This window comes from Hippopotamus amphibius, chromosome 9 (genome assembly GCF_030028045.1).
Source record: "Hippopotamus amphibius kiboko isolate mHipAmp2 chromosome 9, mHipAmp2.hap2, whole genome shotgun sequence".
NCBI lineage: Eukaryota > Metazoa > Chordata > Mammalia > Artiodactyla > Hippopotamidae > Hippopotamus > Hippopotamus amphibius.
The window spans coordinates 85,286,734-85,310,332 of record NC_080194.1 but is presented as its reverse complement, the minus strand read 5'-3'; the positions used below and the strand labels follow the sequence as shown (position 1 = coordinate 85,310,332).

General features: G+C 37.0%; 2 protein-coding genes and 1 pseudogene across 2 annotated transcripts; 1 reads left to right on the top strand and 2 right to left on the bottom strand.

Annotated features, from left to right (window-relative positions):
• Positions 1-482: 482 nt before the first annotated feature.
• On the top strand, positions 483-3,803 carry LOC130860941 (olfactory receptor 10G6-like; annotated as a pseudogene).
• Positions 3,804-6,240: 2,437 nt separating this feature from the next.
• Positions 6,241-7,218, bottom strand: LOC130860940 (olfactory receptor 10G9-like). The gene has a single exon (XM_057749466.1). It carries the CDS (start codon positions 7,216-7,218, stop codon positions 6,241-6,243), a length of 978 nt encoding a protein of 325 aa, XP_057605449.1.
• A 13,301-nt stretch (positions 7,219-20,519) lies between these two features.
• LOC130860654 (olfactory receptor 8B3-like) lies at positions 20,520-21,452 on the bottom strand. The gene has a single exon (XM_057749151.1). It carries the CDS (start codon positions 21,450-21,452, stop codon positions 20,520-20,522), a length of 933 nt encoding a protein of 310 aa, XP_057605134.1.
• Between the last annotated feature and the right edge of the window lie 2,147 nt (positions 21,453-23,599).

Sequence of the window (23,599 nt, the reverse complement as noted above, 5' to 3'; positions counted from 1 at the left end):
GAACCCTGGCCAGCTGCCTTGGGACACAACTCCACCCACCAGTAGGCTGGCACTAGCCGGAGGAACATGAGGCCTTAGCCCCACCCACTAGCAGGCTAATACCAGCAATGCAACCGCAGGGCTTCCAGCCAGCACCCCAGTCAGTATCTAGTCCAACCAACCAGTTGTATAACACTAGTATCAGGACCCTGCCTCACACATCAGCACGCAGATGACAGCCCCATGACAACCCTGGCCCTGGCTCAACCCATCAGCATGGAGACACCAGCACCAGGCTCTGCCCCACAATGTGCCAAGAGCACTAGCCCCAGGATCACCCAGGGCCCACAGCCAGCCACCTTGTGAATTGGCCCCGCCCACCAGTGGCCAGCAGTTTCTGCACAAGGTAGAGGCTGGCAACCAAGTGGACCAGGGGCCAGTCATGCATACAAGACCACCCACAGTAATCAATCCACCTCAACAAAAAGACCCATGCAGCCCACATGGGGGCACCCCTAGAGCATATAGCTCTGGTGTCTGGAGGTGAGCATGCTGCTGGTTCACACAGGATGTCTCCTACAAAAGACCACTTCTTCAAGGTTGGGAAACCAACCTACCAAATACCAAATACATAGAAATAAAAATAGCAAGTTAGGCAAAATGAGACAACAGAGGAACATCCACCAAATGAAGGAACAAGATAAAATCAAAAACTAAGTGAAGTGGAGATAGACAATCTACCTGATTGCTAAAGGTAGTGATTCTAAAGATGTTAAAAGCAATCTGGAGAAACATGGATGAACAGAGTGAGAAGTTAGAAGTTTTACAAAAGAAGTAGAAAAGTTAAAGAATAATCAGAGATGAAGAATTCAATAACGAAAATGAAAAATATACAAGAAGGAATCAACAATAGATAAGATGATACAGAGGAATGGATCAGTGAACTGAATGACTGATTAGTGGAAATCACTGAGATTGAACAAAAAAAAATCTGAAAACAAATTAAAAAGAAACATAATCCAAAAACCTATGGTATGCAGTGAAAGCAGTTCTAAGAGACAAATTTATAGCAATACAAGCCTACTTCAGGAAACAATAATATTCATAGATTGGTTTAGGTTTTATATGATCGTTCTTCTTTCTGACATGAAAATCTCTGTGTATGGTCTTTCCTTCGCTTTTCTGAACTATATCTACATAATCTGTCACATGGGTTTTAACCTTGGAGAGAATAGCTCTTCCCTGGAACCAAGCAGAATCTCAGAGTCAGGAGTTGGGGAGAGTATGGGGAGAAAGAATGATTAAGAAAAAGAGCTTCAGCAAGATCTCTCTTTCTGAGATCCTTTTCTGTCCACATTTGTGAATGACATAGAATATATATTCCGTGTGTACAGAATTTTAAAAGAATTGATTTTTGCCTTCTGCTACTTCTTTTAGCATGTGTGAATGAAAAGGAAATGCAAAGTGGAAACCAGACTTCAGTCTTTCAATTTATTTTAGTGGGCCTGAACCACCCATCACAGCTAGGGGTACGACTCTTCCTAGCCTTCCTTGTTATCTCTGCCCTCACTGTCTCTGGGAATGGGCTCATCACTGTCTTTGTGGACACTCAACTCCACTGCCCCATGTACTGGTTCCTATGCCATCTCTCCTTCTTGGGAATGACCATATCTTCTGCCACTGTCCCCAGGATGCTGCTGGCTTTCTCTTGGTTAGTGGAATTATCTCCTTTGGGGGCTATGTAATCCAAATTTTTTCATTCCATTTCCTGGGCTGCACTGAATGTTTCCTTTACACACTTATGGCTTATGATCGTTTCCTGGCCATTTGTAAACCTTTACATTATGCCACCTTCATGACCCATAATGTATGTAACTACCTAGCCTTCAGCTCCTGGCTGGGAGGCATCTTCCACTCACTTTTCTAAGCAAGCTTCATATTCCAGCTACCTTTTTGTGGTTCAAACTGGATAGACAACTTCTTCTGTGACATTCCTGCCATGCTGTGTCTAGCCTGTGCTGACACCACCATCAACGAGCTGGTCACCTTTGTGGACACTGGTTTCCTGCCCCTCACCTGCTTTGTGCTTATCCTTACTTCCTATGGCTACATACTGTCTGCCATCCTGAGAATCAGGTCTGTCGATGGGTGCCACAACGCATTCTCCACCTGTGTCACCCACCTCACTGTTGTCATTGTCTACTATGTGCCCTGAACTTTCAATTACCTTCATCCTGGCTCACAGGAGCCCCTGGATGAAGTGGTAACTGTCTCCTACACTGTCATCACTCCCTTGCTTAACCCTGTCATCTACACACTCCACAACAATGACATGAAGGCAGCATTATGGAGGCTGTGAGGTCGCAAGGATGTGCAGCCTCACTGACTCCATGCATCACAGACACGCAGGAGAGACTAAACTCTGGGTACCAGATGGGACACCAGATAATTGGGGAGATTTAAGACAGAAAGAGAAAGAAGGATTCATGCAGAGTAGAAGGCTTCTAGGTATGGAGGTAGGGACCTTGGAAAGTTCCATGTTGTAACCTACTTTCAAACATGATTTTCCATGCTGCTTCCTTCAATACCAATTGAAATCATCAAAACAACTCAATAGGGATGGCCCTTTGCAGAAAATATCTAAGATAATTAAAATGTCCACATTAAAAACTCGCTTTCTCTGTGGCATCCATATATATGTATATTATTGCTGTAATTCCTGAGTTGATACTCACATATTTTTTTACAGATTACAAAGAACCTTTATACAAATCATGTGATTTGACCGTGTCAACAATTACATGAGACAGACATTACTATTCCCATGTAACTGTGGGAAAACTGAAGTTCAAGGAAGTAAGTGATTTTCCATACTCCCTACTCTCTGCCTTTTACTTTGATAAAAAATGGTAGATGAACTTGAAATTGATCTTGAGGGGGCAATTGCACCACAAGGTGAGGGAGCCATTACATGTGCACTGCATCATGACTTGAGTCGTCCTGGCTTTCTGAGCTTGCAGAGGACTCTACTTGGGTAAAATTGAGGTGGGTATATCAAGGATAAACTTTCTTCACATAGACTAGATATCCCTACTCTTTTCATGATATTAATTAAACAGATCATATGAGATGGTAAAAGAATGTATTGGTACCATATTCTGGCATTTTTTTCACAACTTTTGAGTATGAATGAGGAGAAGAATGGGATGGGGCATATACCTGGCTGCAAGAAGACGACCTGAAGCCTGCTCTATTGGTCTTTTTTTGTGATAATGTTGCCAGGTATAAGTAGGGGCCCCTCATTCCCAGGTTATGCGATACACAGTGCTAGAGATAACCTTGTTGATGTTTCAAATGTACATGGGCAAATATAGCCCAAGAAATATGTTGATACTCTTCAAAATCAATTCCAACTGTTAAAAAAAATGGAATAATGAAGGAGGACTGATTTATATGGACCAGACACTTTCTGAGCCAAGATGTGTGTGGTAGTGACTTTTCTTGTTGTCTGCTCTAACAGCAGACATGCAGGATTGAACATCAAACTATGCATGAATAGGCAATCCCATTCAAATCAATAAAAATGTATTCAGTATAACTCTAAAACTATAACATTGTTGTCTATGCTAAACGAGTTTATAATCTTCTGAGAAGAAAATGCATTTAAATATGAGCAGGTAGATAAAATATATAGTGAGAAAATGAATAAAAAATAACTGGTTTATAATTCAGTGTACAATAAGTATTGTAGTAGTTCAGGAAAAGGAGTTAGAGAAAGCTCATTAGACATGGAAGTTGTTAAGTTGGTATCCTGGAAAGTATAGGATAATCTATGGTTTGAAGGTCTTAAAATCTAGTCAGTCAGGAAAAAGGAGTAGATATAATTTTTCATGTTATAGGAACAGTATAAACCCTAAGGATAATCCTAGGAGAAACCTCTAGAGAAGTCTAATTAACTATCTCAGGCAGGACAGCCCTGGTGCTAGGAAAAGGCAGTTACAAACTCTGTCTGACAAACATAAACAACTGCAGTGCCATGGGCATCTCAGCATCCCATGGCACACATGGAAGCAGAACTCGATTAATAAGCCTCCTGGGCCAGAACAGAGACCTGGAAGTTGGATTAAAGCAAACATGGGCACCTCTTTTCTCATCAAGGCCAATGATACATCATGCACAAAAAAAGATGGGTTATATAAAAGCTTAATTTGTTGTTAACTTTTAATAGAGAAATATAAAATATATCTCATCATTTCAAGTTAAGAAACCAATGACATAAAGACAGCAAGCAACAAATTTTACTTTACTCTCTATCCACAGTTAAAACAGTGGCAAAGCTGATAAGCGAATGTAAGTCTGAGTCCAGAACTTGAATCCTCCACTAGTAAGAACTATATAGAGTAATGTTTTTTATGCAACATCAACTCTTAAGAGGATATTTTGTTTTCAAGTTTGTTTTGAGGTTTTCTAGCCTTAAAAATGAGAAAAAAATAAAGCAGAAGAGAAAAAGTAGTTAGCCTGAATATTCCTCCAGTGTTGAAAACAGTAATTGAGAACATAATACTGTTTAGAACTTAAATAGTAGGTTGGCTTCTTTTTACCCTGTAGCTTCATACATTAAAATTCAAATAGCTCTCTGGCTTCATATTTTAAAACTTAAATAATTGATCCAACTGGATTTTATATTAGAGAAAAAAAGCAAATTGGAAAAGTATGTTAACTATTTTTTCCAAAATGGCTAGCCAAATGCCACATTACATTTATTAAATATTTGGCTTACACACAGAATTATTTTGTGTACTTGATCTTATTTCAGAATGTCCACTGGAGTTCACAGAGGAGCAAGCCCACTCTTAGAGAAGAAAGATGTCATAGAGGAGATAAACTTGGTCTTAACCTTCAAAGTGGTTTTGAATCTTCTTTCTCAAAGTGCCGTCCAGGAGACAGCAGCATGGGCACCACATGGAAGCTATGAGAAAGGCAGAATCTCAGGCCCTACTCAGACCTGTTCATTTAGGACTTGTTTTTTAAGATTCTCAGGGGACTCATATGCACATTTAAGTCTGAGAAGCTCTAGAGATAGTATTAGATAAAGACGAACATTGATTTCTACAAGGCAGAGTAGAGTAGAGTAAGGAGAGCTGGTGAAAATTATGGTAAATTTAGGAGAGAGTGAGAAAATGCACTGGAATAGAGACATGTGCTTGAATAGAGATGTTATAGGAAAAAAGACTAACTGGATAACAATCAATCAAATTTTAGATAGTGTTGAATTATAAACTGAGACTTTTATGTTGCACAGTAAAGAAGCTTTTGACGTTGGGTAATTAGCATTTCTAGGAGGGACCAGCGAGACAAACTCTCTTGGGATTTGATCAGTCAGTGATGTGCAGGATGGAGTCATTCATTAGGAGAGAAGTGAGAATTGATAAAAATCAGGTAGGAGACTATTTTTCTAATCATCTATCTGTGATGAAATAAGAGAATAAGGGTAAAGATTATAAAAATTAAAATGCAGACAAACAGGAGATACATTTTAGGACTAAAGGCTAACTAGACTTAAAATAAAAAGGGTTTTAAAAATTCAAATTGGACTCTGAACCCATTGAGCTTGACCCATTGAAGAGACCCATTGAAGGGTGTGTGGGAAGACAATTCCTAAAAATTTTAAAAGACAACATCCAAAGAAGAGTACACTATTAATTACAGAAATTGCCTTTCTGATAATTCAATGAGCACACAATCCCAAGCTCTGGAAGAATTTGTGGAGCTCAGGTTCCAAAAAGCTCACTCTGGATGTGTGATAACACTATTGTGTTCCATTACATTCAATGATGTAATGAAACACAAACTCCAGGCAAGAGTTCATAGGACTTTGATAAAATTTTTGTGCCTGCTAGAAATAAGGTCTTATCCATCTCCATCTGCATGTCTACACAGCCTTTAATAAAAGCAGCAATAGTAAAAGTAAAAGTCTGGAAGAAATAAAGTTTTTCAAGACCTTCAATACGAGTTGGATTTTCTAGGCTCTCTTAGAAATAATGTATCCAATATTTATTTGGATAGGATAGTAGTACTTACACAACCTGGCTATACCTTGCATGCCTGATGCAATGAGCCATTTCTCTACTGATGGATTCATAGAGGAAAAAAAAAAACAGGCAATCATAATATTCTCCACAGGGAGAAAAACTAAAAACATTTTGTTCATTAAAAAATTAATTGACATGTTCCTTAAAAGAATAACATTCTTGTTGGTGTTTAATTATAAATAAAATAGAAGCTAGCCATATCTGTCTTTTCTTGATTATTTACTTTGAATAAATACCAACTCAGCAGCTTCAACAGAGCTGTCTTGACTTCCTTGTTCCTCAGGGTATACACCACAGGGTTCAGAAGGGGCGTCAGCACAGAGTAGAAAACTGCCACAATCCCATCTACAGCCTCCTTGGAGCCTGGCCTCAGGTAAATGAAAACACAGGGAACAAAGAAACAAAGGACCACAATGCAGTGGGAGGCACAGGTCTGAAAGGCTCTGCATCTCCCCTCTGAGGTGCGGATCTTCAGGATGGAACGGACGATGGACATGTAGGACAGCACTATCAGGAGAAAGCAGCCCGAAGCCACCACCCCGATGTTGACAAAGATCACCATCTCGATGGCGGAGGTGTCTGTGCAGGCCAGTTTGAGGATGGGTGGTGCATCGCAGAAGTAATGCTGGATCCGGCTGGGCCCACAGTAGGGCAAACGGAAGGTCAGTGTGGTCTGGACAGTAGAGTGCAGAGAGCCACTGAGCCACGTGGTTGTGGCCAGAAGGGCACATGTTCTCCCCCTCATCATGCTGGCATACCTGAGCAGGTAACTGATGGCCAGGTAGCGGTCATAGGACATGATGGTGTAGAGGAAACACTCGGTGCTCCCCAGGAAGTGGAAGCAGTAGAGCTGGGTCATGCAGCTGTGAAAGGAGATAGCCCTGCCTCCTGGGGAGACTAGGGTCATCAGCATTTTGGGCACAGTGACCATGGAGAACCACATGTCAATGAAGGACAGGTTAGTCAGGAAGTAGTACATGGGGGTGTGGAGGTGGGGATCCACCGTGATCACCAGCAGGATGAGGAGGTTCCCCACCACAGTGAGGACATAGACCACCAGGAAGATTCCAAAGAGGGGTGTGTCCAGCTCTGGTGCATGGGGAAGGCCAGTGAGGAAAAACGTTTTCACTAGGCTTACGTTTGTCATTTCTTCATGCTTTTGCTTCCTCTCTCTATGGGAATATCAAGAGCACCCAGCATTTAATTGAGAACTGAGAACCCATTCTCTATACATAAAGTGCATCATACATGGTATATATTTCTAAGGTCATACTCTGCTTTGATTATTACAAAGCTTCTTTGAACAAAGTAATGGAATGATTTCATCATCATTCTGTCTCTCTGTCTCTCTCTCTCTCACACACACACATACACACATATAGAGGCACATACAGGCATATATATGGAAAAGGGAGTAGGAGAAATCCATTGCATTCAACTATTGGTGTATCATAAATTACCACAAATTTAATAGCATGAAAACAATTCAGATTTACTGTTTTAATAGTTTTTTTGAGCCAGGTCATCTGGGTTCCCTGCTCAAGGACTCACCGCATTGAAATCATGGTATCCGCTGAGTCTGTAATCTTATCTGAGGCTCGGGATCCTCTTCTAAGCTTATTGAGGTTGTTGGCATTCAGCTCCTTGCAGCTTTAAGACTGAGGTCCCTGTTTTCTTGCTGGCTGTTGACAGGGAGCATAGCTCTCAGCTTCCAGAGGTCTCACGTAAGTCCTACCCATCTGTCCATCTGATTACATGGCAGCTTACTTCTTCCAAGTCAGTAAGAGAGTCTCTTTCCAGTTGACTGTGACAAGGTGTGATGTAACGTAATGTAGTCAAGACAGTGATGGGGGTTGGGGGAAGGAAGGATTGCGAGTTTGGGATTAGCGGATGCAAACTAGTGGGTATAGGATGGAAAAACAACAAGGTCCTACTCTATAGCACAGGGAACTATATTCAATATCCTGTGATAAACCAAAATGGAAAAGAATATGAAAAAGAATATATAGATGTATAACTGAATCACTTTGCTGTACAGCAGAAATTAACACAACAATGTAAATCAATTCCACTTCAATAAAATTTAAGAAAAAGAGAGTGATATCCTAGTTACAGGATATATTTACAGGTCCCACTGACGTCACAGAGAGGCAATTTAACAGGGAATATACAGCAGGGGGTGGGAATCTTGGGGGCTATTTGGAATTCTATTTTCTTTCCAGAGTTCATGGAAAATCTTAAAGGGAAACTGCAAGAGCCAAGAATTTACTTATTGATAGCAATGAGCATTTCAAAGTCTAAAATACACCTTAATCATACTCTAGTGTCCTCATATGTAACTTGGCAGCAATACCATCACCTACCTCACTGAAAAATTATAAGTATTAAGATATTACATGTAAGTGCTTGGTACAGTGCAAGACACATAATAACTACCCAATAAATGATAGTGAATTACACAACACTGTGCCTTGTGTTACAAAATTTCCATATATACAATATATATGTATGTATATAATATATTTACATTATATATTATATATGTATATTATATATGTGTGTGTGTGTGTATATATATATATATATATATATATAGAGGGAGAGAGAGAGAGAGAGAGAAAGAATAAATAAATTCTCACGGGTTGTAGAGAATTTTCAGTTTCCAAGCTACAGCTTTGAGGAAGATTTCATCACTGGTACTGGTACTGGTGTCTCACTAACACCACTACCTGCTTATATAGGAAATACTCTCAGAGCAGGTTAAGAATCAAAACATCATACAGAATTCCTGCAGTCTCCCATATGATCCAGAAAATACCAAGCCTCATAACAATGCTGACTTCAAATGTGTCTTATGTTAGACTATCCTTCATGAGGCTCTAAAAACATAATGTTCATATATGTTCTCCCAATCACATTCCACTTGGTAGGGGCTGGTTTCTAACATACATATTTCTGTCTTAAATATCTCAGTATTTTCTAGCATTGGTTTCTTAGAGCTGATATCCCTCCCCCCATCTTCCACTCCTCATACTTATAAATCCAGGCAACACCCTCATAAGAGAAGACAATTCCACCAAGTATATGTTTCTAATTTAAAACCTCCTACTTGTAAAAAGACAGAACCAACATTAGAGAAAAGGGCCTATGTCAGCTTGATGACAAGAAAAGTTGGAATTGTGTACGGTGGAAAGTGAGGCAGAAATGATGTTTTCAGTCCAAAATATTGTTGAGTTTGAGATTGTTACTAATTATTTTTTGAGGGAAGACTCACCAACATGAGAGAAATGAGGTTCTCTGCTCTTAGCAAAGCTCATGCAAAATGGACCCTATCTCCAGATAATGTGGCTTAAGCTACATAAAAGCTGTATTTTTCAAATAAGAGAATAAATAACAGAGCCAGAATTACCCTAATCACCTATATGGATATTGGAACTCAAAAATGGAAGAAATATAGCTCTAAAATTTCTACTACACCAGTGGGATTCTACCAGGATAAATCACATTTAGATTAGATGAAGTATGAAAATTTTCATCAGGTGAATTTCAGGGTAGCCTGAGACCTAAGGCAGGAGTATCAATCAGAGGTGTCAATGTTTGACTTGTCTGTTCAAGCTGTAGCAATTTAGTCCCTCTTCATAGGTCCCAATTGCTAATTTTATATGTACATCTATGTATTTATGTTGTATATACAGATAACTCTTGAACTGTGTACAGCTTAGTGGTGCCAAATTCTTCCCCAACTACTGTGCAGTCAAAAATCCATATGTAACTTTTAACTCCCCAGAAACTTATCTACTAATAGCCTACTGTTGACCAGAGGCCTTACTGATAACATAGCAGTCTATGAACACATATTTTGTATGTCGTATGTATTATATACTATATTCTTATAATACAGTAAGCTAAAGAAAAGAAAATGTTATAAGGAAAATCATAAGAGAAAATACATTTACTGTACTGTATTTATGGGTACTGTAAGTTTATGTCAACTATTTACAAAATGAGTCATCTGTGTGTCAGCAACTACATCAATATTGTCTTATAGGATAGAAGACACTGTAGATGTTAAACATATTACTAATATTAGACATCAAAAATGAAAAGATAAGTGAAAAAATTCATATTTATTTACAGCTATAATAATTCATGCACTGATAATGAAGAAGCAGCTATATGATTGCTTCAAGGTAGCCTAGCCCATACACTAACGAATGAATTGTTAGAAAATACTTATGGCATACAGTATGACAGTTATATTCATTATACAGCATTAAAAACACTGTTACCTTAAAAAAGAAAAAAAGCACCTCTTATCTGTGCTGATAGGCTAGTACAGTTTCTTCCATTATGATAGAGAGAGGCACACTGTATGGTAATGTAAGTCTTCGAAAGCAGTTATAAAAAGATACAAAAACTAACACAATATTAGTTTTATATTAAATATCCTCACCTTATGCATATATAAGGATATACTAGTATCTACATATATTTTATGCATTCATGACATAACTAACTTTTCTTAATGTTTTCAATATTTCTAGGCTATGCTACTCATGATTTTTTTCAAACTGTTGCAGATCTCCAAAAATTTTTCCAATATATTTATTGAAAAATATCTGCATATAAGTGGACCACAGTGTTCAAACCTGTGTTATTCAAGGGTCAACTGTATATAGGTGTGTATGTATATATGAGAGAGAGACTTGATAACCACATTTAGATGGGAGTCTAACAATCCCCAAGTAACTTATCTCTAAATAGAACTTTAAGAAGAAAAATAAGGAGAAATAAGAGAAATCTACCTTTCTAAGAACTCACCTTCCAGTATGTGATTCATTTCAGTACACAATTCAACTGCATTTTTGGTTGTTGTTGTTTTGTTTCATTTTGTTTTTACCAAAATTTTACTTTCTACTTGCTATGTTGAGATATTTGCAAGTTACTACTGAAAGAACAGATATTCCTGTGATTGCTTGTTAAGAAAGAGTGGTTAATATCTGTTCAAGGATCCAACTAGTTTAAGTACAGAGAATGGAAACTAACATGACTAGGTGGGTAGGAGATTGTCTTGATTTAGTGTCTCAGGGGATAGGATTACCCTTGGGTCTTCAGGTTCCCTTGATGAGCAGAAAAACATCAGAAAGAGATTAATGAAAGTTTTAAATAATCATATATATTTCCTATGTGTTTGTTATTTGAACCCTCTTGAGAAGTTTTCATGCCCTTTAGGAACTAATATTGATACTAAGAAGAAAGAAGGAGGATTCAAACACCCTGTTTTGTCAAAGGTGATGCAGGTAGACATAACTGCTTCCTCTCTACTTAAAATTTTCCAGAATCCAGAATGCGCATCACCTGTTTGCACTCTGCATCTCACTATCACCATCTTCTTCAGGTAGTTTAAAATATCTAAATTTCCAAACATTTTTTTTTAGATTTTTAGAGTGGCTTTTCCTAAAGAAATATCTAAAGATAGATAATTATTTCCAAGTTTATAATTAATAATAAGATTCTATTGCTGTCATAACTTTCATTGTTTTACATGGCTAAACACAATATTCCATAAGTATATCTTATTTTGTAAGTTAGCTTTTCATAAAACTTATGTCTTTCTTTTATAGTAATAATCTTTTTATTGATTCATCTGAACTTTTGCAAATTAAAAATACTGATTCAAATCATAATACCAACATCGATTGCTGACTTAGATCAAGGAAAAACTTCATCTCACATCTGTGATATAAATGCGTATAGTTACAGCGCATTCTTTGGGAAATAAATGACAATAGTTACCAAATTTAAATATATTTATGCTCTCAAATCCAGTAATTCCACACCGGAAATCTATCTCATGAAAATAAAAGCACTAGTACATAAGTACATTTATTAAAATGTGTGTTGACACATCATTTATGATGGCAAAACAACTGAAAAGCAAGTGAATATCCCTAAAGAGGAATGGGTGACTAAAATGCGATACTGCTACATCATGAAACAGCAAAACAGCGATTTAAAAGAATGTAATGACAGCAATTAACTTTGAGGGGTTTTCGTGAGATATTTTCATGGGGGATAGTATATGATGCACAGAAGTGGAGTTAGCATTGTGCCATATTTGTAAAGTAAACAATGACAATTTGTATATTGTAAAAGTACAGATGAAGGAGCAGAAGAATATAAATGAGGTTATTAAACCAATCAGGGGTTGAGGAGTGGGAGTGATGAAAAACTGAAAAAAAAAATTAAAAATACAAAAATAATAATATAGCATATATGATATAATTTAATCACTCTTAAATTATGTGCACTATTGTGTGCATAAAGAAACCAGAAAATACAAGAATTGGGTATAGATCTACTGACTTGCAGGGTGGTCCATAATATAGATTTTAAGTGAAAAAAAGCAAGGTAAAGAAAATTTTATATTTCAGTTAAAACATACCCTTACACACACACACACACACACACACACACACACACACACACACACACGTAACAAACAACTGAGAAAAAGCAAAAGAACCAAACTTGTAAAAGGAATAAGAAACAGGCAGAATTATTGCAAAATCATGCCTAATAAATATCTGGTGAGGGTCCACTGCTGTCTCCACGCACTTAGCTTCACAGAGGGCCCACCATCACCAAAATAGAAACCCACAAAAGCACTGCTGGTATGAAGTCAGCCCTGCCTTTCAAAACTCTATGTTGCCAGTGCCATGACAATGTACCACAACAACCATATACCGGTTGTAGATATCCTTCCCCTTGTATTTACACACATGCAATGTCAACACCTAATACAATGCCACTTTATTCCTCATGTCACTCCTTTCAGAGAGGGAACCATTCCAATATATCACTACTCATTTCATCCAGATCCAAATCTGGAGTCTCCAAATGCATGTGGACATACTTTGTTCATACATCACATAATGTGACATATGGACAAAACAATAAAGTTATCACGAATCCGTCTTATATATGATAATGGAGTGAATGAAGGGGAGAAAATTAAAACATGTAAATAAATGTATACCAAAGCAATACAGAAAACAGATAGAGATGGTAGAATACTAATTTTGCAAATGGTTAGGAGGTAATAGCTAATATTAACAACTCTGTCTTCTTCAACACTTTTTCTTATCAGGAAACTCAGCCTGCCAGTGTTGCCAAATAGGTGATCAAGCCATTATTTCTGCAAAACAAAAACATGTTTTGATCTTGCCAAATTAGGTTGCAGTCATTTACTATTTATTTTTATTTCTGGACACAGTTAAATGTAGAGGCATCCCATGGAATCATCTTGATTCACTGTCTGGGTAAGGAAGAGAGCAAAGTAGAAAATTATTGCCTTATGGTTTAGTACAGTATAAGCATTTTATTCAGTAGAGGGATAACAGCCAGTCATTCTACAGCTTTGTATTCATATGACAGGCCAGATATTTCTCAACATGCATTATGCCAGGAAAGTCTCTCTGTATGAAAATAGAAAGTCACAATTTCCCTTCTATATCAGGACCTCATCGAGGCTCTTTGAACTACTTACTCAGTGCTTCAGGAGTAAAATGAAATAAAAGAATCTTCAGGATAATACAAGTGGATGGACATTCTTGATAATTATCAAAACTGGACTAGATTTTGTGGAATAGCTGAACTCATCCCAAAGAAACTAGATTAACATAGGTGTCACTGAGGTGACAGTCTGTTCCCATAGGTTCTTCTTCCACAGTATGGTACACATGTGAATTTGCAAGACATCTGGGCAATCTTCTATTTCCCTCTCACCGGGTCTTATCAGCATGATATTACTAATATAGTTGACAAACAACATCACCCAAAATAATATCCTGTATGTTTGTAAGTGGACATGTCACTCCAGATTCAGTTGTTAAACAAAAACCATGATCCAAAAGAGATCATGTCATATAGTTGGTAAGAAAATTAGCTTTGAATAAATAAATGCAAGGGGTAGTGAAGGATTTGTCTTTAAAACACACAAAAAGAGTACATTGAAAATCAATTTTAATATGGCTGAATTATCAAAAGACATCACGAAGAGAGAAAAAGATAAGTTACTCACTGAGAGAAGATATTTACTACGTATAAAGAGAAATTAAAAATATTAGCAGTTGAATAGAGAAAAATATATAAATCAAGAAATAAAATAAAAACAAAAATAAGGGACAAAAGTCACATTTGACTTTTCAAAGAATGGAAAACAGAAAGGTTGAAATCAAAGAAAGAATTCAACTCCATTAGTAGTCATGAAAATTCATATTAAACTTACAATAAGATATAACTTCATACTTTCAAGATTAGGGAAAAATATTAAATTTAAACATACAACTACTAACAAGAGTGAAGATCAAAAGAGCTCTTTTATTCTCTTGTTTAATGTGAAAATTGGTACAAGCACTAGATCTTCAATATAGTTACATATAGGTACTATATAATCTATGGTATAATAGTTCCTTTCCAGGAACCTACATAAATTCTGCACTTATGCAATTCATACCATGTATAAAAATATATTTAGCAGCTCTGCTTACATATAGCAAAAACTGTGAACTCCTCAAGTGTTGTTTAGAAGATGTTATCTGATGTTTTCACATTGTTGTTCAGTGTGAAAGAAGACAGAGGAAAGAGAGAAAAATAGAGAGAGAGAAAATATTTTATTTATAAAATAAATACAACAGGATTTTTTAAAATTTGCATAAACTACAGCCATCAAAATCAATGTTTTAAACATAATTTTTAGGTTAAAATGCTGCTGTGCAAATTCCACTTGTATCAGTTCAAAACAGGAATGAAACATAGTGGGTAAATCTATAAAAGAAAATCAGTGGGAGTATTTGCAGGGAGCTGCCCTGAACAGGGGTCCTGGTTTCCATAGTTGCCCCCTACAAGGGCCCTGGTCTCCAGGACATAGCCTTGGGAGCTGCCTTACTGTAAGGGCTTGCCTAGGCAAGCATAGCTCTCTGTCCTGCCACCCCTGACCTTTGAGTAAGTGCTTAAACAAAGAGCATATGATCCCGTGGGCTGCAGTATGTGCGCACACAGACTCCTTATCGCATAAGTACATCTTGAGATCGTTTAACAGGCTGTACAGTACAAGTTGCTATACAAGTTTATGGTTAACCTAAGGAAAAACACATTGTTATCTGAAGAAAGAATCATTCTCTTTTAATGTAGCTGTTGATGTTTTCCTCTTTCCTGAATCTGTATAAAAAGTCACTGTGTAATAAAGAAGTTTGTCAGTTGCCCTAGAATGCACCTACATTCCGGGCTTCTGATCCTCTCGACCCCATCTTTTGTGTGTCTGTCTTTCTTTCTTTCTTAGCCGCGTCGTGTTTGCCTAAGGACCTGATCGATTTTGCCGGCAGGCTCCGGCAAGTATTAACAGAACTTTCAGGATAACTATCTCTCTCATAGGGACAGAAGAGGATGCTATGGGAGAAAACCACAAAGGATGCTCCAGGGATTCAGGTAACATTTTGTTCTTAAATTGGATCATTTTCACACATGTTGTGTTTTAACATTATTGTATGTATGTTTTATGTATGTATATATTCTGTATATATGTATTTTGTAAATGGAAATTGTGTATGTATGAGTTTCCATTTTGGAAACTTTTACAAATTAGAAGCATTTAACAGCTGGAGATCACTGTGCCAATGGCTACTCTGATATATGCTAATCAGGACCACATATAGATCAGAAGCTTTGATTTTAGTCACTACATCATAAACCTACAATTATCTATCATTCTACACTTGTAATATTGAAGAGTTAAATGGGGATGTAATCAAAATTTTCATTCTGAATCTTTCAAATTTTTGATAGTAGAATTAACCTTTGTGAGCCTCCCCAAAGACACAAAAGTTATGACTCTTATTGAAAGTGGGGAGACCTGGGACTTCCACATGGTCCTTGCTATCAGGACAGTCCCTTACTCCAAGGTCAGAAAGCCAACAAGGAGATGCTCTCAGATGCTGAGAACATGAATTCTAACTCCACACTCATGAATTAGAGTATAATTGCAGGGTAATGTAGTATTCTTCTAAGGTGGACTTGGTTCAGAGTTCCATTTATCACCTGACAAAGCCAAAATTCAATAAATTTAAAACGGTGTGGTATTGTCTTTAACTAGTTTCTCCATGGAAAGAACATAGGTCCATTTGTGGAAGGCTGGGAACATACACACAGAACAATGCTTTTGTTGTTACTGTAAGGAATACTTTGTCTTTCATTCTTGAATGTGGTGCCGAATATATATACACAGAATATTATTCAGCAATGAGAAAAAAGGCTATCCTGCCATTTGTGACAATGTGGATGAAACTTGAGGACATTATGCTAAGTGAAATAAGACAAAGGCAAATATCTTATGATCCACATATATGTGGAATCTAAACAACAACAACAACAAAAACAAACCAAGCTCATAGATATAGAAAGCAGAATAGTAATTACTAGTGTGCTAATGGTCAGGGATGGAGGGTGAGCAAAATGAATGAAGGGCATCAAAAGGTAAAAAGTTCTAGTTATTAAATAAATATCAAGAGTATGTCACATACAGCATGGTGACCATAGTTAATAATACTCTATTATGTATTTAAAAGTTGCTAAAGAATAGATCTTAAAAGTTCTTACAAAAGAAAAAAAAAATTTTGTCACTATGTATTGTGACAGATGTTAACTAGACTTACTCTGGTGATCATTTTGTAATATATACAAATATTGAACTATTATTATGTACAGCTAAAATTAATAGAATGCTGTATGTCAGTAAAGACAATCTGCAGATTCAATGCAATCCCTATCAAATTACTAATGGCACTTTTCACAGAACTAGAACAAAACATTTTTTAAATTTGTATATAAACACAAAAGACCCCAAATAGCCAAAGCAATCCTGAGACAGGAAAGTGGAGCTGGAGGAATCAGGCTTCCTGACTTTAGAGTATACTACAAAGCTACAGTAATCAAAACAGTATGGTACTGACACAAAAACTGAATAATAATATAGATCAATGGAACAGGATAGAAAGCCCAGAAATAAACCCATGCACCTTTGGTCAATTAACCTATGGCAAAGGAGGCAAGAATATACAATAAAGAACAGACAGCCTCTTAAGTAAGGGGTATTGGGCAAACTGGACAGATACATGTAAAAGGATGAACTTAGAACATTCTCTAACACTGTACACAAAAATAAACTCAAAATGGATCAAAGACCCAAATGTAAGGCCCGACACTACAAAACTTTTAGAGAAAAATAAAGGCAGAACACTCAGACATAAATCACAGCAATATCTTTTTAATCCACCTACTAGAGTAATGAAAATAAAAACAAAAATAAACAAATGGGACCTGATTAAACTTAAAAGCTTTGTGCAGCAAAGGAAGCCATAGACAAAACAAAAAGATAACCCACAGAATGGGAGAAAATACTTGCCAATGAAGTGATTAACATCGAATTAACCTCCAAAATATACAAACAACTCATGTAGCTCTATGTCAAAAAAGCAAACAACTCAATCAAAAAATGGACAGAAGATCTAAAAAGACATTTCTTCAAAGAAGACATTTATATGACTAAAAAGCACATGATAGGATGCGCCACATAGCTAAATATTAGAGAAATGCAAATCAAAGCTACAATGAGGTATCACTCCACACTGGTCAGAATCACCATCATCAAAAGTCTGCAAGCAATAAATGTTGGAGATGGTGGGGAGATAAGGGAACCCTCCTACATGGTTGGTGGGAATGTAAATTGGTGCAGCGACTATGAAGAACAGTATAGAGGTTCCCTAAAAAGCTAAAGAGAGAACTTACCATTTGATCCAGCTATCCCACTCCTGGGCATATACCCTGAGAAAACCATAATTCAAAAAGAAAAAATGTACCCTAATGTTCATTACAGCACTATTTTCAGTAGCCTGGACATGGAAGCAACTTAAATGTCCATCAACAGAGGAATGCATAAAGATGATGTGGTACATATACACAATGGACTATTACTCAGCCATAAAAAGAATGAAGTAATGAGGTATGCAGCAAAATGGATGGACCTAGAGATGATCATATTAAATTAAGTAAGTCAGGTAGAGAAAGACAGATATCATATGATATCACTTATATGTGGATTTTAAAACAATGTTACAAGTGAATTTACAAAACAGATATAGGCTCACAGACATAGAAAACAAACTTATGATTGCCAAAGGGGAAAGCAGGGTGGAAGGGAAGGATAAATTAGAATTTTGTGATTAACATAAACACCCTACTATATATAAAACAGATAAATGATAAGGACCTACTGTAAATACAGGGATCTATATTCAATATATTGTAATAACCTATAATGGAAAAGAATCTGAAAAGGATATATATATAATACATATGTAACTAAATCACTTTATTGTACACCTGAAACTACCAAAAAAATTGGAAATTAAGTATACTTCAATACAAAATGGTTAACAAAAAGAAATAAGTAAATAATAAAAATAAAATTAGTAAAAATTATTAAAAAATAAGAAAAAGAAAGATTCTGACCTCTCCCTACTAGTTCCCCACAAATGTGACCTTCATCCACAAAACCACTATCAATGTGTGGTCACTGTGTATTATAAGTTTTAATCACAGCTTTATGGACTATGGAGGATAATTACAATACTCTATGCATCAGGAAACAAATTCACAATGAAATGTGGTTTCTAAATCTCACTGTCCATTCCCTACTGAGGGACCTTTTATTTATTGTCCTTCTGTCTCTTTGGATTGTGGACTGACACATTCCTAGGAAACATTTTTCTTCCATGCCCTGTTCTCTGAATTATAAGATCCTGAACATATTTCATTTCACATTCTCTATTTTTGCAGAAAAAGTCAACTTTCAAAATAAATATTTTCCCATATCTTATCTTTGCTAAAATAAAAATAAAATGATGTAGACGGAAAGAATACTAGAAAGAGTGGTAGACTGGAAATCAAAAGGCCACTAGTCTGATCTAGACTTGTTCATAAAACAGCTGTGTGACTTAGTTAAGTCCTTAACTTCTCTGAGTTCCAGCATTCTATCCAAGTAATAAATATATATTGAAAATCAAATGTTCTAATTTGAATTTAGAAGGTAAATATGAAATTTCAGAGGTATCAATAAATATGAAAGTAGCCTAATGTATGATGCTTACAACTGCAAAGTGGGGATATATTGGGAGTTTAATGGAATCTGCTATAATTGTGAAACAATGACATTCGGGGGAATCATGCTCCTGACCACATTAGGGGGAAAGAAAGGGGTAGAACAGATCATCTGATTCATGCTTCCAATAGCACAGGTGGCATTTAAGAAACCCCCTAATGCATATAGAATTACTTTATTGATTATTAAAAAATAAATGCTTTAAAAAGACTTTAAAGTCACACTAGTGTTCCTTTATTAATCATTAGCAGAATCATTCACATTTTTCCAAGTGAAAAAAAAAGCCATAATGACAATAGAAAAAAAAGATGAATATATTTCTTAATGCTATTCTTAAATAGGAAATAGAAAAAGCAAAGGAAAATGTTAAAGTGGTCATGAAAGACAGAAGATCTACTTTTAAAAACTGTAAACAACTTGAGAAGAAGACTCAAATTTCCTTCCCCATGGTGAGAAAGAAATAGGATAAGGAGGTTGTCAATAAAAATATTGCAAGAACCATAAACAAGAGAAGAAGACAACCCCCAAAATGGGAGAAAATACTTGCCAATGAAGCAACTGACAAAATATTAATCTCCAAAATATAAAAGCAACTCATGCAGCTTAATACAAAAAAGAAAATAACCCAATCCAAAAATGGGCAGAAGACCTAAAGAGGCATTTCTCCAAAGAAGACATGAAGATGGCTAACAAACACATGGAAAGATGTTCAACATCACTAATTATTAGAGAAATGCAAATCATATCCACAGTGAGGTATCACCTCACACCAGTCAGAATGGCCATCATCAAAAAATCTAGAAACAATAAATGTTGGAGAGAGTGTGGAGAAAAGGGAACCCTCCTGTACTGTTGGTGGGAATGTAAATTGGTACAGCCATTATGGAAAACAGTATGAAGGTTGCTTAAAAAACTAAAAATAGAACTACCATATGACCCAGCAATCCCACTACTGGGCATATACCCGGAGAAAACCATAATCCAAAAAGAAACATGTACCACAATGTTCATTGCAGCATTATTTACAATAGCCAGGTTTTGGGAGGGAGTTGTGGGAGGGGGGGGATATGGGGATATATGTATAAATACAGCTGATTCACTTTGTTGTACAGCAAAAACTGGCACAACAGTGTAAAGCAATTATATTCCAATATAGAGCTTAAAAAAATATTGTAAAGAAACATACCACATATCCTGTCCTATGGCTATCTGCACAGACACACTGATTCTAATCAATACTTTCTTCTCCTCAGGGTTTTACTCAGAGCAATTTTAACATCTTTGTTCCTCAAACTATAGATTAAGGGGTTTATCATGGGAACCACATTGGTATAAAAGACAGAAGAGATTTTTCTCTCATCCATAGACCCAGCAGAAGATGGTTTGAGATACATAAATGCACCTGATCCAAAGAACAGAGACACAGCAATTATGTGGGAACTGCAGGTGCTGAAGGCTTTGGACCTGCCCTCCGTGGAACTGATGTGAAGGATGCTGGACAGGATGAAACTGTAAGAGACAAAGATGGTGATACTGGGCACAATGATGTTGATGCCCGCCACAATGAAAACCACCAGCTCATTGACGTAAGTACTTGTGCAGGAAAGCTGGAGCAGAGGGAGGATGTCACACAAATAATGGTTGATGGTATTTGCATCACAGAAGGTCAGTCTCAGCATGCATCCAGTGATAGCCATGGCACCAGAAAATGCCATCAAGTATGAACCAAGCAAAAGGCTGGAACACACTTTAGGGGACATGGCAGTGCTGTACAGAAGTGGGTTACAGATGGCCACATAGCGATCATAGGCCATTGATGTCAGCACATAGCATTCAGAAATGAGAAAAAAACAGAAAAAGTATAGTTGACTCATGCATCCCATGTAAGAGATAATTTTATTCTTTGATAGGAAATTTGTCAGCATTTTTGGTGTAAATACTGAAGAATAGCAGAAATCTATGAAGGACAAGTTAAAAAGGAAATAGTACATGGGGGTGTGTAAGTGTAAATTCAGCCGAATTAGAATTATCAATCCCAAATTTCCCAACACAGTGACCATATACATTACTACAAACAGGAAAAACAAGAGAAGCTGAAGATCTGGTTGGTCTGTTAACCCCACCAGAGTGAATTCAGTCACAAAAGAACCATTTCCAGGAGCCATTCTTCTCTAAGGGAATCTGTGAACACAGGAGGAAAGGGTTTCATTAGGCAAGAACTCAGCCCTTCTCACAATATCTCATCCTACAGGAAAGTGTATATACCGTACATGGTTGAGACTAGCCCCACTTTGACCCACAGAATCTGCCTTTACCATTATCATGAGAGTGAGTAACATTGACTTTCCCTTACTTGAGTCTTGATAAGCTAAAGAAAGCAAAGAGCATCACAAACTTAGCCTATAGAGGGAAAGCAATGCTGTCACATGCAAATATGCCTGCTGGAAAAACTCAGGGAAAAGAGAGAGGGATGGACCAGGACAGAATCTTCCTCCTCATTTGTTCATTCACTTGAGCCTCCCCCCGTCAGTAAAATTGTAGGCAGAGACCACAATTGTAGCTATGTAATGCTGACCTCTAATGCACATTAGACCTGATGCCATAGGAACCAAGAAGATTGTCTCTAACCAAAAACTAAGGGAACAGAGGCTAGGAGAGGTTAAATGACTGCCACATGTCGAAGACTGAGAGTCTTTCTACGGAGAGGGAATTTACTGGCTGAGACACTGCACTTTCTGAGCCTCCTAATCTCTGAACACTCTCTGATCCGCCTTGAACACATTGTCCCAACAGTTTCACTTGAATCTCAGGACTGCACAAAATGCGAAAGAAAGTGGCAGATCTTATATTCTTGGATTTCCACCTCAAAACAAGAAGGACATTAATATCAACAGAATTCAGAAACTCACCCTCTTTGGCCGGAAACCTTAGAGCTCTCCCTTTGTATTTACCCTTGTGGTCCTGGAAAGGCAGTTTCTGATTCTGAGGCTTTGGGTCCTTTGATTCTAAAAGGATGCAGCTCAGACTTAATTTCAGATATGCCCTGGATATCTTTCTGAACTACAGATATTAAATTCAGATTATGAAGTTGAGCCTTCTCAAGCAGCAAGGAAAAATAAACAGCATTGTTATCACATTTGCCACTTCATAAGACACAGAAGACTGAATGCGAGTTGAATGATACAGCGCATTTGATTATTAACAAGGTAGAAGCTTACTCAGCCTCTCCCCCAGGGAATAAATTCTAAGTATAAAAAAGAATTAAGGGAGTTGTGTTTACACTCTGAACCATGTTCTTTATTTTAGGTCTTTAGGGACTCAATATTTTAATCCAGTTTACACATCACTCCAGGGATTGTACATCCCCCAGGGCAAAAACTCCCATCTTCTTATCATCTTCATGTGTTAAGAAAAAATCTGCTGTATGGTTTCTTTCTCTATGTCTTCCCATATTCTGAGTAGAAATTTTCCAGAGTTTGCATGCAGGTTTCTTCATATCCTTACCTGAAATTTTGCAAAGACTCTATTAACTAATTTCAGTTGTCTCTCTTGGATTATCTCAAAAAAATTTTTTTAAGACTTTCTCCCTTCTAAACATTTTATGTTTAAACACCCACTGGCAATTTATACCTGAGGATCCAGCTGAGTCCTTAACTGTATTATTTCATTAACTGAGGTCATCAATTACTTCTTGTCATAGAAGAGACTGGGGGCTATAGAGTTAGAGGGTATGGGCTTGAATCCTACCCTCATGCTTATTAACTTGGACATGGTGCTTAAACTCTCTGGGCCTTAAGTTCCTAACTTCTTTTTTTCTTTTTTTTTTCTAGTAACTTTGATTAAAGTATTTTAATCATTCTGAGGTAGTGGTATATGATTAGGACATACAATGGCAATGCTTTGAGTAATTCTTTTGCTGTATCATTCCATGGACTACACTGTATCAATTCAGAGAACTCATCCTTAAGTTCCTGCTCTTCTGGAACCACTTCTAGTATCAAAATCTGTTTCCATTGGTGTTCAATCAGAGAAGAAGAACCAGTGGGAGATAGATGATAGATAGGTAGTTAGGTAGGTTGTAGATGATAGATAGAGAGATAGATTGATAGATAGATGATAGATGATAGGTAGATAGATAGATAGATAGATAGATAAACTTATTACAGAAAATTGGCTACATTTGTGAGGGCTAAGTCAGCAAGTCAGAAATCCATAGACCAGGCCATTAGGATGGAAGCAACAGAAATAGAATGAAACTCCATGGGCACCAGCCAACGCTGTCATCCAGGGGCAGAATTTCTTCTCTCTCATA